We start from the raw sequence: 16,504 nt of genomic DNA, 5'->3' as shown, positions 1-16,504 counted from the left end.
GGTGCCTAACTTAAAATGCTTTTTCTCACATGTAATAGTGTGACCAAAGACCCAATTAATTTTTGCTGTTAATGCACACTTTAAAACAATTTTTTAATGTTTATTTTTGAGAGAGAGAGAGAGACAGAGTGTGAGTGGGAGAGGGACAGAGAGGGAGGCACAGAATCTGAGGCAGGATCCAGGCTCTGAGCTGTCAGCATACTTAACCGACTGAACCACCCAGCTGCCCCTCACTTTTTACCAGAATTCTCAGAAAAACGTATTCTATTTGGGTGAAAAAACAAATTGGGTGATACACCAAATAGCTGAGTGCCTAGTGCAGCTGTGTCCTCACAGAATTTCTTCCATTGTAGAACACAGAAAACTGTAAGGGTCCTAAAATGAGCTTCTGGCCTAGTGGTGGTTGCTAAGCACTTATGGCTCTAGAAATAAAATTTGAGGATATTTCTGGACTCAAAGTAACAGTAAAGTGGCATAAAGATGAAGAAATAGATTAAAGGTTTTTTGTTTTTTTTTTAATTTTTAATGTTTATTTATTTTTGAGAGATAGAGTGTGAGCAGGGGAGGGGCAAGACCGAGGGAGACACAAAATCTGAAGCAGGGTCCAGGCTCTGAACTGTCAGCAGAGCCTGACACGGGGCTCAAACCCACAAACCATAAGATCATGACCTGAGCCAAAGTCAGCTGCTTAACTGAGCCACCCAGGTGCCCAAGATGAAGAAACAGATTAAAGTTTTAAGGTAGAAACTCCAAAATAGAGATGGGTATTATTGAGAGTTTAGTCAGAAATCTTGAGTGTGATGTGTTTAGCCTAGATACCTCCATTGCATTAGTTCTGTATTACATAACGTGTTTAAGGTTACTTGTAGGGGTTGAATATTGCATGGCAATATATAAATTCATCAAGAGCAGAGACTTTGGTGCCTGAACGACATTTGTTGTCCAGCCACTTACTGGTTTTGTGACCTTTGACAGATTGTTTTATCTCTCAGAGTCTGTCATCCCTCACAGGGATAACTGTTCCTACCAGTGTTGTCAGAATTGAAATAGATAACGTAGGCAACGTGCTTTGTGTTGTACTTGGCATATCATAAGTGTTCAATAAATGTTACTTTATACTGGCTGGGAAGGTATCTGTTTTGCTATATACAATTTAAGAGGAATATTAAAATATATTTTTGTTATTTTAAGGAAATTCGCAGTGAGTCCCATGACTATCCTCATAGAGTGGCCAAGTTTCCAGAAAACAGAAATCGAAACAGATACAGAGATGTAAGCCCATGTAAGTATTTGTGGTTTTGTGTGCACGTGTATGTTGGTTTGTTTTAGGCAGGTTGCGGTGAAAAAGTTTGGGATAGGGTTGATAAATACAGTGGTTTTTTTTGCATATTAACATAATAAACGTTCTTTAAGGAAAAATTTCAAGGTCTAGAATAGAAGGAAGGAAAACTGCTCATAACTCATCCTTCAAACACAGCCACCGTTACTTTGGTGTACTTTCTATTAATCTGTTTTTCTTATGCATAATTTCCATTCTTTAAAATAATTGTCATATATGTGTGTATGTGTATTCATAAACATACTTCCTTTTCCTATTATTCCATAGGCTTTATAAGTTTTACTTAAAATATTTATCCGTATAGTTTGCTTTTTTCCCCAAATTATAAAAGTTGTATGTACTCATTGCAGAAAACTTTTAAAACAGAAATATGTAAAGGAAAAAACCCCTAATTTAAAAACAAATAAAAACTTTTGGGTTTATATTCTTTTTGTATTTTTTCTGAACAAACATATATACACATTCTTTTAAATTTAAAATTAGAATCCTTCACATATTGATTGTAGCTCTTTTCCCACATAGCAATACATTATAAACATTTTCCTATATTAAGTCTTTTAGTGGCTTTAATAGTGGCTTTGGATGTGCCATTCTTTTGTGTAACGGTTCCCTTGTGGTTGACCATTTGGATTCTGATGTACCCACTCATGTACATGCAAATGATGGTTCGGTGTTAGTGTGCTGAGTCCTCCTGTATAGACTGAATAATCTCACTCTATTCAAGGTCGCAGATTATATACCCTTATGTATGTTGTATTCCTTGTTAGAAGGGTATGGACATTCCATTGAAAATCTAATTACTGGGGGGAAAGTCCATACTTTATTTCTTCCATGAACAATGTTTTTCCTTCTGTCAACCAAGTACATTTCCATGAAAAGTATGTTAGCTAATTTTGGACAAATCAGATGGACTAATCTGTTAAAATATTTCATGTCTGTTATCAATTACTTATTAAATACTAGGTTTCTCTTTCCATATGGTGTGGGTGTGTGTGCAGGGAATGGGGTTGTGGGCAGTGGTTGTAACATTTAGGTGCTCCTTCACCCTCTTCAAATTTCTGGTTGAATATCCTTGAGCTAGAGACACTAATCTCCAGTGTTTACCATGACTTTGAAGACCCTGTGTTCCAGGTGTACACTTTGCTTTGTTGCCTTTAATTTAAAAAAAGAAAAAAACAAAAAACCAAACTTCTTGTTTTGATAATTGTAGATTTGCATGCAGTTGTGAGAAATAGCACAAGGGTATCTTCGCCTGGTTTTCCCCAGTGGTAACCTCTTACATAACTACAACCAGGAAATCCACGTGGATGCAACCCATTCAGATCTCCCCAGTTTTACCTGCACTTATTTGTGGCTGTGTTCAGTTCTCTGTGGCTCTGTTACACGATAGAGTGTGGGATCACAGTCTGGGCACAGACCAGTGGACCAGCCCCACCACAAGATCCCTCCCTTTTGTGGCCCCAGCCACCTTGCTCCCTTCCTCCTATTCCAAGTCCCTAGTTGCCCTTGTTTTTTTACATAAATCTGTTGTAATTGCAGTCACTGGATATGATAATTGATGTTTGAATTCCCTGATTAGTTTGATCAAATTGATCTAAATAGAGGAATTGGTAAAAATTGGGACTGAGATGCTTAAAAGTAAGACATTTGTAACTTAAATTCCTCTCAAGTATACAAGTCAATGAAATGGTTGTGATTTGTCTCTTAAATGTTAGACTTATTTACCCAACTACCTGTTGGACAGGTCAAGTTGAAGGCTGCAAGGAGAGCTTGGTTTTTACCAAGTGTACTTAGTAACCCTGCCTCCATCCTCACTGGCTTGGGCTCTTTTTTCTGTATGTCTTCTCAGGAAGAGAGCCATTCGCCTTGTATGGGTACCTAGTATTAGGGACAGGTGTTTCTTCCTCAGAGGAGGTGTGGCCCCATGCCCCCTGCTGTCTTTCTGGCCACTCTATATATATAGTGGTCTCCAAAGCTGCGCTCTGCTATGGGCATGCCAGTCAGTGAACCCTGTCCCTGCATCTTCTCCTTGTAGAAGCCTGGCTTTCCCTTGAGTAAACTACCTTTCTGTCTTTCTTAGGTAGAGGCTATTTGTTCTTGCTTCCCCTGTAACCACAGAACTTCCTAGTCCAAGCCATTACTCTCCAACTTGCATATTAAAATGATCTGCTCTGAGACTCATGCCATCCAGACACATCACACTGCTGCCCTTGGATCTGTCCCGACTTCACAGTCCCCATGTCGCAGCCTCCTCTCACATGTTTGCCAAAGCCTTGAATGCTGAGGACGCCGTTCACTGTCTTCCTCTTTGCCCTCTCCTCTCAGTACCTCTTTCTTTGTGCCTGGATGGCATCGTGTCTCTGGGAAGGAACCATGTAATGCCGTAGACTTACAGTTCTGGACCTCTCAGCTCACAACCTGAAATCTTAAACGCCGCTATCTTGACGGCTACTTTCTGTCTTCTTAGCCCTTGACTTCACCAGGATCTTTAGTTCCTTGATTTTTTCACCTATTGTAGTACATTACTTCCTTCCCCACCTTACTTATTACTTAATGACTTTCTTATTGTTCTCATATGTTGGAAAAATAATCTCTGTGGGTCTATAATTCTCTCTAACCCCGTGAAACTTTGCCTCAAGTAGTTTGTCATTCAGCTTCTGTAAGCTATCGTTGGGTTCATGTGTGCACTTGGGTAAGCTTGGGCACTGATTGGACCTGGGGTGCCTCACTGTCCTCCTACACACCGTTGTCATTCCCACTGCTCCTCCGCTCTGGCTTGTCCCAGAGGAAGCCGGCTCTCAACCCACCTTCATGCCCACTACTCTCAGAATGTGATCTGCCTTCAGTCCTGCAGAGAAACATTTTAAAAATCAGGAAATAACTCTTCAGCTTCCACCACCTGGAAAGTTAACATCTCTCTGCACTCATCTTAAGTCCCAGGAGAAGAACCTCCCTGCTCTGATCCTAGGTTTGTATCCCAATGCCTCATTCCTCCTCGGGGACCTCATTCTCTGTCATTACCACTCTTAATTGTGTCTTCAACCTTTTTCTCACAGCTCCTCTTCCTTATTCTATAAATGTGCTTCAGCCTCTTCTCATTTCAACCCTCTTCTCTCATCTCGATCCCATTTGTCCTATTACCTGTGTGGACATAAGCACGTGCACGCCTGTGTGCACAGAGTCTCAAAAGAAGACACCATACTATTTGCCTCTCCATCCTCATCACCTATGCATTCTTCAGCCCATGGTTCTGCCCCAACCTCCCCACTGAAACCTTTATTCTGAAGTACCATTTTCAAGCTTTCTAGTTTTGAAATGCAGTGAGGGACTTTCCAATGGTTTCTTTTCTTATCCCTCTGTGACTTTTGATAATGTTGACTCTGCCTTCCTTCCCTAAAACCATATTTTTTCTAATTTTGCTGTTACTTCTCTGGCTAGTCACCCATTTCAGAGCTTACCTTCCTCGGTTGACTTTGTCTTCTTCAGAGTTCTGTCTCTGTCTCTCCCTCCTTCTCACTCTTAACACTTATATGTATGAGTGGTCTCATTCTGTGGGTTTGTTACCATCTTTCTGCTTATCACCCTAAATCTCATCTTCAGCCTAGGTCTCTCCTCTCAGCCCTAAACCCATTTATGCAAGGCACTCATCTCTGTGTGGATGTCCTGTAGCTGCCTCAGACTCAATATGTCCAGATACTGAGCTAGCATTCCTCCCACACAGTCCATTGGTCCCAGCCCTGAGACCTGCTTTTTTCCCCATCCATAAATGGTGCCACTGTTGGCACATTTACTGCAGCTAGAAACTCAGACTCCTTTCCCATTCAGGTCCCATATCTACTTGATAACTAAATAATTATAATTCCATTTTCACAATGTGTGGGTTTTTTGGTTTTTGGTTTTTTTTTTTTAGATTTTTTTTTAATTTATTTTTTTTTAATGTTTATTTATTTTTGAGACAGAGAGAGACAGAGCATGAATAGGGGAGGGTCAGAGAGAGAGGGAGACACAGAATCTGAAGCAGGCTCCAGGCTCTGAGCCGTCAGCACAGAGCCCGATGCGGGGCTCGAACTCACGGACCGTGAGGTCATGACCTGAGCCGAAGTCGGACGCTTAACCGACTGAGCCACCCAGGCGCCCCTTTAGATTTTATTTTTAAGTAATCTGTATACCCATTGTGGAGCTTGAACTCACAACCCCTGGATCAGGCATCACATTCTCCACCAACTGAGCCAGCCAGGCATCCCCCAGTGTGACCAGTTTCTGGTATCATTACTTTTTTGGAACATCCTCCTCTTTCTAACCCACAACAGTCAAAATCTTCTTCTAATTATCTACAACCACTTCCCCCTGGATGTTATTCTCACACAGTGGAGGAGGTCATGAAGGTGGTGACTCTCACTAAATCTAGACAGGCCCAGGAATGTGTATTTTTTAAACACTCTCAAGATGATGTGGATGTACCTTACCTGATTGATAGTCACTGTATCATTTAAAAATATATTTCCATACATAATACTTGACAGTTGTTGATTTGGTTCAGAAAACATGTATTGAAAACCAGCTACTGACAATATGCTTGCGCTGAGAATACCATGAATATGTGTACCATGCCCTCTGATAATTCATAGTCTAGTGGGAGATAAAGACCTGTTGTGTTTTATGTATCATGAGCTAGTACTGTGTATTGGTGGAGCTGTGCCTGAGGAGTTAGGGATGGCTTTTAAGAGAATACATGGTGGAGTGCCTGGGTGGTTTAGTTGGCTAAGCGTCCGACTTCAGCTCAGGTCAGTGATCTCATGGTTTGTGAGTTTGAGCCCCTCATCGGGCTCTGTGCTAACAGCTCACAGCCTGGAGCCTGCTTCAGATTTTGTGTTTCCCTCTCTCTCTGCCCTTCCCCCACTTGCACTGTCTTTCTCTTTCTCTCTCTCTCAAAAATAAACATTAAAAACATTTTTTAAAAAATACATAGTAACCAGCTAAATAAAGGGGAACTGAACATAAATTATTTTTTTATGAGTCCCAGATTTTTCTAGGTTTTGATTCAGTAGGTCTGGAAATCTGTGTTTTTAAACAGTCTCCTCCTTATGTGATTCTTATATACCCAGCTTGGCGCCAGTCCTCAGACTGACATATAGAAACTACATTTGGAGGTGTGAATATGAGAACTGTATTCAAACAGGGATATTTTGAAATAGAATTTGAAGAAGTCCACAATCTTCCTATAATTGCCACAACCAAAAGATGCCTCTATTGTCTCCATTAACTGTGAGACAGTTGTGAAAGAGGCAAGAACTTGGTTGGTTTAGAAGAGAGTAAAAGATTGTAATAATCACTTGAAGAATTATATTTATACTTTTAGAGACTACTGCTAAATTTTAAAAGTTTCTTACTCTCTGCTTTACAGGTAGAAATTCTGTAAATCCTGTATTTGGTCTAACTGTCACCTGTTTTCACTGGCTCTGAAGCAGTTTTTTTTTTTTTTTTTTTTTTTTTAATTGTGGTAAAAAAGAACATATAACATAAATTGACCCTCTTAACAATTTTTAGGTGTATGCTGCAGTACTGTTAACCATATGCACATTGTACAACCCATCTTTTCATCTTGCATGACTGAAACTCTGTACCCGTTGAACAACATCAATTTTCTCTCCCTTCAGCCCCTGGCAACCATCATTCTACTTTTTGTTTATAACAGTTTGATTACTTTAAATTCCTCATATAAATAGAATCATGTAATATTTGTCTTTTTGTGACCAGCTTATTTCACTTAGCATAATATCCTCAAGGTTCATCCATGTGAAACTGTCAGTTTTTAAAGGAAAGTAACACAAAGACTTATGATTCTGATAGTGTGGCAGGTGAGATAGTCCATAGTCCCTTACTGCTACAAAACAAGAAGATTCTCAATAAATTTACTTTTTAAAAAGTTACTAGGTGGGGAGGAAGTAAGGAAAACTTGCAGAATTCCTGTGCCCCCCACCTCCAAAACAAAACAAAACAAAACAAAACAACTCACCAAATGGCATAGCTACTCTGAATGCAAATGCCAGTATTAGCTATGAGATTTGTATTCACTTAATAAAATAACCTCAAGATCGGTTAAGCAAAAAAGAATAGAATTATAGGAAGAAACTGACAAGTCCATATTCATGGGCTTCTTAATAAGATGAAATATAAGTAAAGAAATAGAAGATTTAACCACGCAATTAAGCTTAATTTAATAAGAAAAATATGTAAAACCTTATGTCCATTTTCTTCTAGGACTTTGGAATATTTATAAAAAATGGACCATTGACTAGGCTGTAAAGTAAATCTTAACAATTTAAAAATTGCTGTCTTACAGGCCATGTTCTTTGACCAGAATGCAATTAAATTATAAATTATTAATAAAAGGATAAAAAATCATATAAATTTGGAGATTTAAAGATTTCCAAGTAATTCATGTGTCAAGGAGAAATCATAATGGAAACTTTAAAATGCTTAAAAGTGAATAATGTGTAAAATATGTAAATAAAAAGTGAACAATATATACAATGTTTATATAAAACTATATAAAATATAAAACTTTAATAAAGCAGCAAAATAGTAATACAAAGAAAATATGTTGTCTTAAATGTATTACAACAGAAGGATAAAAATTAATGTGCAAAGAATGTGCCCCAGTTCTTTCTGTGAGCTCATTATAGAACTTTGATATCCAAATCAGAAAAGTTAGTAAGAAGACTAAAAGTTACAGGCATATCTCCCTCATGAATATAGATGTAAAGATTAGCAAACTGAATACAGCAGAGTCTGTAAGTTTATTTTAGGAAGATACGGGTGGCTTAACATTAGAAAATCTTTAAAATATTGGTTCACCACAGTAACTAGGTAAGGGAGAAAAAGTCATATGAACATTTCAGTAGGTGCAGAAAGATTTTTTAAAGTCAGTTCTTGCTCATGATTAAAAACAAAACACATAGCAAATTAGACCGGGAGGGGGAACTTCTGTAACTTAATATAACCTAAGTCTAAATGATAACACATTAGAAACATTTTTTAAAAAATGAAGAACAAGACAAGGATGCCCACTATTACCGCTTCTGCTTAACATTGTGCTTTAGTCCTAGTCACTACAGAAAGAAGAATAAGAAAGGAAAGGCATGCAGATTGGAGGAAAAAAAAATTAAGACAGAAACAAAGCTGTCATTTTATCTGGTGCCATAACAAACCACCCCAAAACAGTGGCTTAAAACAATAGCAATCAGTTATCATATATACAAATATATGGACTCAGGAGATTCTTGCTCAGCGTCTTTCATGCTGATGGTAGCTGGGGCTGGAGTCCCCTTGAGGCCTTCCTCGCTCAGTTGTGGGCTGTTAGCCGGCACACCTACAGGTGGCATGTCCATATGACCTGGACTTCCTCGCAAACAGTAGCCAAGTTTCAGGAGTGAGTGTTCAGAGGGAGCCAGCTAGAAACTGCATTGCCTTGTGCCACCTAGACTTAGAAGTCACTCCACTTCCATCACATTGTGTTCATTAGTGGCCATTCAGATTCAAGGGGAGAGGACTGAAACTCCGCCATTAGGTGGAAGAATTAACCAAAGAATTGTGGACATGTTTCAAAACCATCAAAATTATAGATGATACTGTTTTCTTGGTAATCCAAAAGCACAGATATATCAAAGAATTACAAGGAACCATTTTGATAGTCTCAGAATTATAAGACAGCAGATATTTGAGTTATTAAAATAGGTCTTTATATCTGACAGGGATATGCTTATCATCTTCCTTAGCAGATTTAAATAAAAGCTGTTGTATAATAGTAATCAGAGCAAGTATAGATATACTTAAGTTTTATAGTAACTCTTATGTAAATATTTGTCAGTATTCTTCCTTATCCCATCTGAAGTTCAAAAATAAAGATGTAATGCGCTTCGTGTTCTCAAAATCCATTCTGTTGTCAGCTTTTCTTCATTCTTTTCTCATTCTTTGTTAGGACTTTGGCCTTTGGTTCTGTCTTTAATTTTGTTCGGTTGTTGTTGTTTTTAATCTTTGATCTTACGGCAAAATCAAAGCTATTTTGGACTTTTAATAATTTATTTCTACAGGTCACTGCACTGGAGGGGACCCAAGGTATAAGAATTAGAACTCTTGGTGAAGAAGCTAGAATTGATTAGGTGGGGAAAGAAAACTTTAATGAACAACATGATAGCTGACTTCAGATACTTGAACTTCAAATGACAAAAGGAATTCATTATCCTGTATTAAGCTCAAACAAGAGAACTGAGGTTCACAAGTGAATAGCACAGTTAGTGAATTTCAGGTCAGAATATGCAGGATCTTTTTGCCCTGTAAAGCTACTATTTAAACATAAAAATGAACCATATGAACTAGTGCACTCTCATTATTGTAGGTATTTATTCAGAGTGTGGACTTCTCATTAGAGACATTCTAAAGAGCATTTGTGAATAAATTGTAGAGGGTTGGTTAGATAATTTTGAAACATCTCTTGTATGCTTCACTTTTTGCCCCATTCCTCATCCCTTCCTCACTTTCTTCCCCCATTTGCCATTCTCTCCTCTTACACTGTTGATTCCTTAACAGGTGCAGCCTTTTTTTTTTTTTTTTTTTAAATTGGACTACCTATCCCCCAGTAAAGTTTTGTTCAGTCTTCAAGACATAGGTATCACTCCTCTGAGAGGTACCTACTGAAAGTTACTAGTTTGCTTCTATAGCACTTTATTTCTGTATTCTGGCTCTAATCTTACTGCCTTATAATTTTATTTATTGCGTTTACTCTGTAGAGCAGTGACATTTAACAAGGATGCTTGCCATCTCCTAGGAGACATTATGGAAATTTGTGGGGGCTTTTTTCTTCTGGTGTATTTCTATTCAACTATCTACATATATTAACATATAAATTACTTTGCATTTATTTTTATTTCAATTAGGGCATTATTGATATTTAAAAAATTATAGTTTCTGTTATCTTTAGGGAAGATACAAAAGGTATTAAAGACATCATTAAGCCTCCCCTCTCTCCTGTGAATAATTCAGTCTAAAAGCCCTTGGGGTTGGGGACCCACATGTGGAAGGCATGTAGGTAAGGGAGGGCATCTTTGGAGGGGCATATTTGAAGAGTTGAGGGAAGGTGAAGTGAGCCCTATGATGTTAGATTAGAATTAGTGTTTCAGTGGCGTGGCTCAGTCAGTTAAGCTCCCGATTCTTGATGTTGGCTCAGGTCATTATCTCGTGGTTTGGGAGATCAAGCCTTGTGATGAGGCTGTGCTTTTGGCACAGAGCCGGCTTGGGATTCTCTCTCTCTCCCTCTCTTTCTGCCTCTCCCCCACTTATGCTCGTACACTCTCTTGTTCTCTCAAAATAAATAAATAAACATTAAAAAAAAAAGTAGCCTGGAATGTCTTATAGTCGCAGAAGGTTAAGGATGCTCAAGAAATGATGAGGCTGTGTCAAACGGATATTGAAGCCAGCTTGAAGCCCATGGGCCAAACTTGGGAGTGATTTGAGCATTGAAATAAATAATGATTATAACCTACTGAATAAAATAGGAATTCATGAGTTTGTACTTCTATCAGTAATATGAATAAATGGGGAGAAAGGAAAGATCTACCTTAGTGTAGGATGTCAAGTAATGTTGAAATAAATGCTAAACTTGGTGGGTAAAACTTTGATGAGGAACAAAATATTTACATAGTCTTAAAGTGCCCTTATACAAAATACTTATTAATACAGGAGGAGGATAGTAAGTGTGCGGTGGAGAAATCTGGCAGACACCAACCTTAAACAGGTGATCATGACCAATTATGGTACACATCACATTGAAATCCTGAACTTCCCCTATGGAATGCAGTGAGTACAGAACATCACTCTGCTGAACTTGCCAAATGTGTATTATCTAAACTCATCCATGGGAAAACACCAGACTACTCCAATGGATTGACACTCTGTAGTCTTCAAAGGGTTATAAAATAAAACCCTTCCCAGGGAAGACTGAGGAATGGTTCCAGTTTAGAGACTAAAGAAATATGACATCTAAATGTAACATGTGATCATGTATTGGATCCTTTTGTTTAACAGGTATTATGGGAGAGTGGGAAACGGTGCCTGGGTGGCTCAGTCAGTTAAGTGTCCAACTCTTGATTTTGGCTTAGGTCATGATCTCAAGATTGTGGGATTGAGCCCTGCCTTGGGCTCTGTGCTGGGCGAAGAGCCTGCTTACGATTCTCGCCCCTCCCTACCCTTCAGCCCCTTCCCTGCTTGCATGTGTGCGTGCACACACGTGCTCTCTCTCTCAAAATGTATATTCCCTTAAGTACCACATGATTATTGAAAGATTCCAATAAAGAAGTTTAAAAAAAGAAAAGATATTAGGACATTTGGTGAAACTTGAATGGGGTCTGAGTTAGTAAAGTATCATTGTTAATTTTATGATTTTGATGGTTGTACTGTGGTTAAGTAGAATTGAGTCCTTTGCAGAAAATACACACAGAAATGTTCAGGGATAATCAGGTATCATGCTTGCACTTGCTGTCATGATTTAGGGAAAAAAATTCTTTGTATTTTTCTTGGCATTTTTCTGTAAGTTTTGAAATTATTTCAACTGAAAAATTTTTTAAAGATTATTTAAAGGGGAGGATACTGAATCCAAGTCAACATGTGAAGGCAAGAAAAGGAAATAAAAGGCATACACATTTGAAAGAAAGAAATAAAACTGCCTCTATTTGCAGATAGTCTAGACATGATAGTCTACATAGAAAATCCCAAGAACCTCCTAGAACTAATAAGTGAGTTAAACTAGGTTGCTATGTATAAGAGCAGCATATAAAAATTATCTTTCTGGGGCACCCGGGTGGCTCAGTCAGTTAAGCGTCTGACTCGCGTGATCTCGTGTCATGATCTCGTGGTTGTGTTGTGTCCACACGACTCCTGAAACAGAATGCTACGGGCACCAGTGACAGTCACAGCAAAGTTTATTGCAATGAGAGGCAAGGCCGACCGATCGCACCGACACTCTTCATCAGAGTGCAGCCTCGAACAGCCAGGGTACAGAGTTTTTATAGCCGACCACTTTGTCTTATCATCACCTGGGAACAGAACAAAGAAATAGTTCCCAGATGGGGGTGGAAACAGTTCAGACCTTCTGCCGTTAAGCCACAACCAGTTGACATCCTTGACCCTGTCTCTGGCACCACTTTTTCAAAGTTCTCAATATGCCCTTGCCCCAATCCAATCAATCACCAATCCAGTTGATTTTCCTTGAACTTTTTTGTTCCCTTGATTGATAGGACAAGGCTGTTATCTCTTAACCTACAGTGTCAAAACAAAGCTGTTACTTCTCAAGGCTACAGGTTAGCCCTACACTAACCCTTACAGTTGGTGGGTTCGAGCCCTGCATTGGGCTCTGTGCTGACAGCTCAGAGCCTGGAGCCTGCTTCAGATTCTGTGTCTCCCTGTCTCTCTGCCCCTCCCCCACTTGTGCTCTGTCTCTCTCTAAAAAATAAGTAAACATTAAATTTTTTTTAAAATTATCTTTCTACATACTAACAGTGGACACAAGGAAAACAGGATTAAAAATATAAGGTCATTTGCATTTGCTCTTAAAAAATGAAATATTTTGGAATAAATCTAACAAAACATGTATAGGGCCTGTCTATTGAAAACAACAAAACACTGATAAAAGAAATCAAAGATGATCTAAATAGAGAAACCTACCATGTTCACGGATTGGAACTCTCAATGTAGTAAAGATGTCAGTTCTCCCCAGATTTTTTTGTAGGTTTGACACAATTCCTATCAAAGTCTCAGAAAGATTTCTTGTAGATACAAACAAGCTTACTCTTAATGTATGTGAAAAGGCAAAGGAACTAAAATAACTAAAACAATTTCAGAAAGGGAGAAGAAGGTGAGGAAGAATCATTCTGCCTGATTTTAAGACTTACTGTATTAACTGTGGTATCAAGATGATGTAATATTGGCAGAGGAATAGAAACATAGACTGGAAAACAGAACAGGGAACCTAGAAATGGACTCGTGCAAGTATAGTGAATTGATTTTTGACAGAGGTGCAAAGAAATTTAATGGAAGAAGGATGATCTTTTCTACAGTCAGTACTAGAGCAATTGTGGGCATCCACAGCAGCCCCCCGCCATCTCAACCTAATATTCCTTATACAAAAATTAAAGTGGATCATAGACTTCAATGTAAAGTATAAAACTTTTAGAAGAAACAGGAGAGAATTCAGTACCTAAGGCTAGAGGAAGAGTTCTTAATGTGACACCAAAAGCACTGTCCATGAAAGAAAAAAATCAGGAAATTGGACTAAACCAGAATTAAAAGCTTTTGCTCTGCTAAAGACCCTGTTAGGGAATTGAGGTTGAAAAGACAAGGACAGACTGGGAGAAAATACTTATAAGCCACAAAGAACTCAGACCTAGAAAATAAAAAGATCTCTCAAAATTCAACAGTAAAAGACTAACGAGTAAAACAAAAAAAGTCCAATTAGGAAATGGCCAAAAGATTATGAACACAGATGTCAGGTAAGCGTATAAGCATATTAAAAACATCATTAACCATTAGGGAAATGAAAATTAAAACAATGGTGGTGAGAGTGAGAGATCACTACACACCCACTGAACAGATAAAATAATGAAGCCACAATACTCTAAGAAAATTAAAACAATGGTGGTGAGAGTGAGAGATCACTACACACCCACTGAACAGATAAAATAATGAAGCCACAATACTCTAAGAATGTAGAGAAACTGGATCTCATATAAAGCTAGTGAGAATGTAAAATGTGTAGCCACTTTGGAAAATAGCTTGGCAGTTTCTTAAACTAAACATACCTTATACAACCCAGCCATTGCACTCCTGGGCATTTATCCTAGAGAATTGCAACATTATGTCCATACAGAAATGTGTGTGTGAAGGTGCATAGCAGTTTTATTTGTAATAGCTCCAAATTGGAAACAGCCAAAATGTCCTTCAACAGGTGAGTGGTTAACAAACTAGTATATTCATACCATGGCATACTACTCAGCAATAAAAAGAAATGACCTATTGATAACATGCAACAAGTTGGATAGATCTCAGAAGACTCATGCTGAGTCAAAAAATCCAATCTCAAAGGTTACATATTATATGATTCCATTTTTGCAGCATTCTTGAAATGATAAAATTATAAAGAACAGACTAATGCGTTAGGGATGGGGTTGGTGGGGAGTTATGACTGTGAAGGGATTGCACAGAGGATCTTTGTGGTAATGGAACAGGACTGTCTGTATCTTGATTGTGGTAGTGGTTACAGTCTCCACGTGTGATAAAATAGCATAGAACTGTACACACCCACACAAATCTGTGCCCATAAAACGAGAAATTGGATTACAGTCTGGATTATACCAGCATCTTTCCAGGTTTCTGAATTTGATGGCTTCTTGATTTGGGTACTGGGTAAGGGTACTGTGCTAGGCAGTGGGAATACATAATGAACATGACAGGGTCTCTGGCTACACAGAGGTTAACCCTAACAGAAGGCCACAGATGGCTGGAGGTCTGGGCACTGCTGCTGCCCCAATTTCTGAGTGGATCAAAATCTTATCATAATGGTAGCCTTCTAGGAGAGAACCCCCACTGTAGTCATGGCTCATCACTTGGACAGTTCACCTATAGAGTACTTACACTGGGGACTGGAAGAAGGAGCAAAAATGTACAGGGAGGGAACTTAATGTCCTGGGGAAATGTGGCACATCTTCTAGGACCATCGGTTATACTTGGAACGTGGGGAGGGAAGGTGTGATTGCTTATATATTAAAATACAGATGCATAATGAAGTAGAAATTTTAAGTTCCTATAAATTTTTAAAATAGGACTTTCCAAGGAGTTTTGTAATGGATACTTGGAATATATTAGGGTCAGTCGGTAAAAATAATCAAGAAGGATTTGTCTAGTCAGCCATTTCATCTTACAAGAAAACTGAGACTAGTGATGTGGTTGTTATCACAGGGTGTAGTAACTAAGTTGGATGCTGATAATGTTTCTGAAGTAGCAGGTTATTCTTTTCACAACTGTGAAATCACAGCTGTGTCTGTGGTCATGTAGGTTGGTAGACCCCGGACACACATCAGAATCTACATCTTTAGGCCCCGTAGATGGTCTTTCATCTGCGCCACAGAGTTCCAGATGCCTATGCTGGAAAGTTCTGGAGGTGTCTGAGCTCTAACCTTTTTACTGAATTAGGTTACTCTCCAAGTCAATTAACATAACCTCATCTCCCGCATAGCTTTCACAATGGTTTAATAGTGATTTGTCATTCTAACAAAATTCTACCGTAGTTTAACAATTTAAATATGAAAAATTTCTGGAATTCAGTGTATAAACAATGCTTGAACACTTGCCAACCTAAATTGTTATGGCGCTGTACTGGGTAGACACTAAGAAGATGGAAGTAGAAACTTTTTCTCTGAGTTGAATTTAGGAGGTGTGACTAATAAATCAGTACAGATTTTCTTAACTTTCTGAACCTAACTTGCAGGCTGTTTCTCTACCCTTTGTTCATTGGGCTCAAGCTCCATTATTTGTGTCCCTCAGACATGTTGGGCACATACCCACCTTAAGGCATTAACTCTGCTCTGTGCTTGGAACACTCTTAACCAAAATATCCATATGATTGACCTCCTCCAAGTCTTTGCTAAAATGTCACTGTCTTAATGAGGCCAACCTTCCCCCCTATTTAGAATTGTAACCTATCCTGCTCCTACTCCCCAGCATGATGTTCCCCTTCACTTTGTATTTTCCCCCCATAGCATTTGTGCTGTATAACATATCATTTACTTAGTTGTTTTGGCTGCTATTTCCTTTTCTGAGAAGGTGAGCTCCACAAGAGTATGGATGGGTCCTGAGTGCCGAGAGCTGTGCCTGGAATGCGGAAGGATTTACTAAATATTTGGTCTGTATTGTTTCTGTGGTGTCCCATGGACTTTTGGATGTAAGGAAAGTACTTTCTGCCAACTCCCTCTACTCTCCATGCTCTCTCTTCTTGAAGAGGCAATTACGAGTTTCAAGGAGACGGTTGAGGTGTTGACTGATAATATTAAACTAAAGTTTCGTATGTCTTATTTTATACACACTATTAAAGAGGAAGGATATCCGTGTTCCAGAGTA

At 38.7% G+C, this 16,504-nt stretch overlaps 1 protein-coding gene across 5 annotated transcripts in view; it reads left to right on the top strand.

Moving 5' to 3' along the window:
- PTPN2 (protein tyrosine phosphatase non-receptor type 2) overlaps positions 1-16,504 on the top strand; it is an 85,681-nt gene that overhangs the window by 22,190 nt on the left and 46,987 nt on the right. For 3 of the 5 annotated variants that reach the window (XM_058692788.1, XM_058692789.1, XM_058692787.1), the window contains exon 2: positions 1,192-1,282. The exons of 1 other annotated variant lie outside the window; for it this stretch is intronic. In XM_058692788.1, coding sequence (XP_058548771.1) covers positions 1,192-1,282 — 91 coding nt within the window. Of the gene's footprint in view, positions 1-1,191; positions 1,283-11,169; positions 11,195-16,504 lie in introns of those variants that run through there. One more of the 5 variants, XM_058692790.1, reaches the window with a different exon arrangement.

Source organism: Neofelis nebulosa, chromosome 11 (assembly GCF_028018385.1).
Source record: "Neofelis nebulosa isolate mNeoNeb1 chromosome 11, mNeoNeb1.pri, whole genome shotgun sequence".
Taxonomy (NCBI): Eukaryota; Metazoa; Chordata; class Mammalia; order Carnivora; family Felidae; genus Neofelis; species Neofelis nebulosa.
The sequence above is the reverse complement of the archived record's forward strand: the minus strand, read 5'-3'. Positions and strand labels throughout refer to the sequence as shown.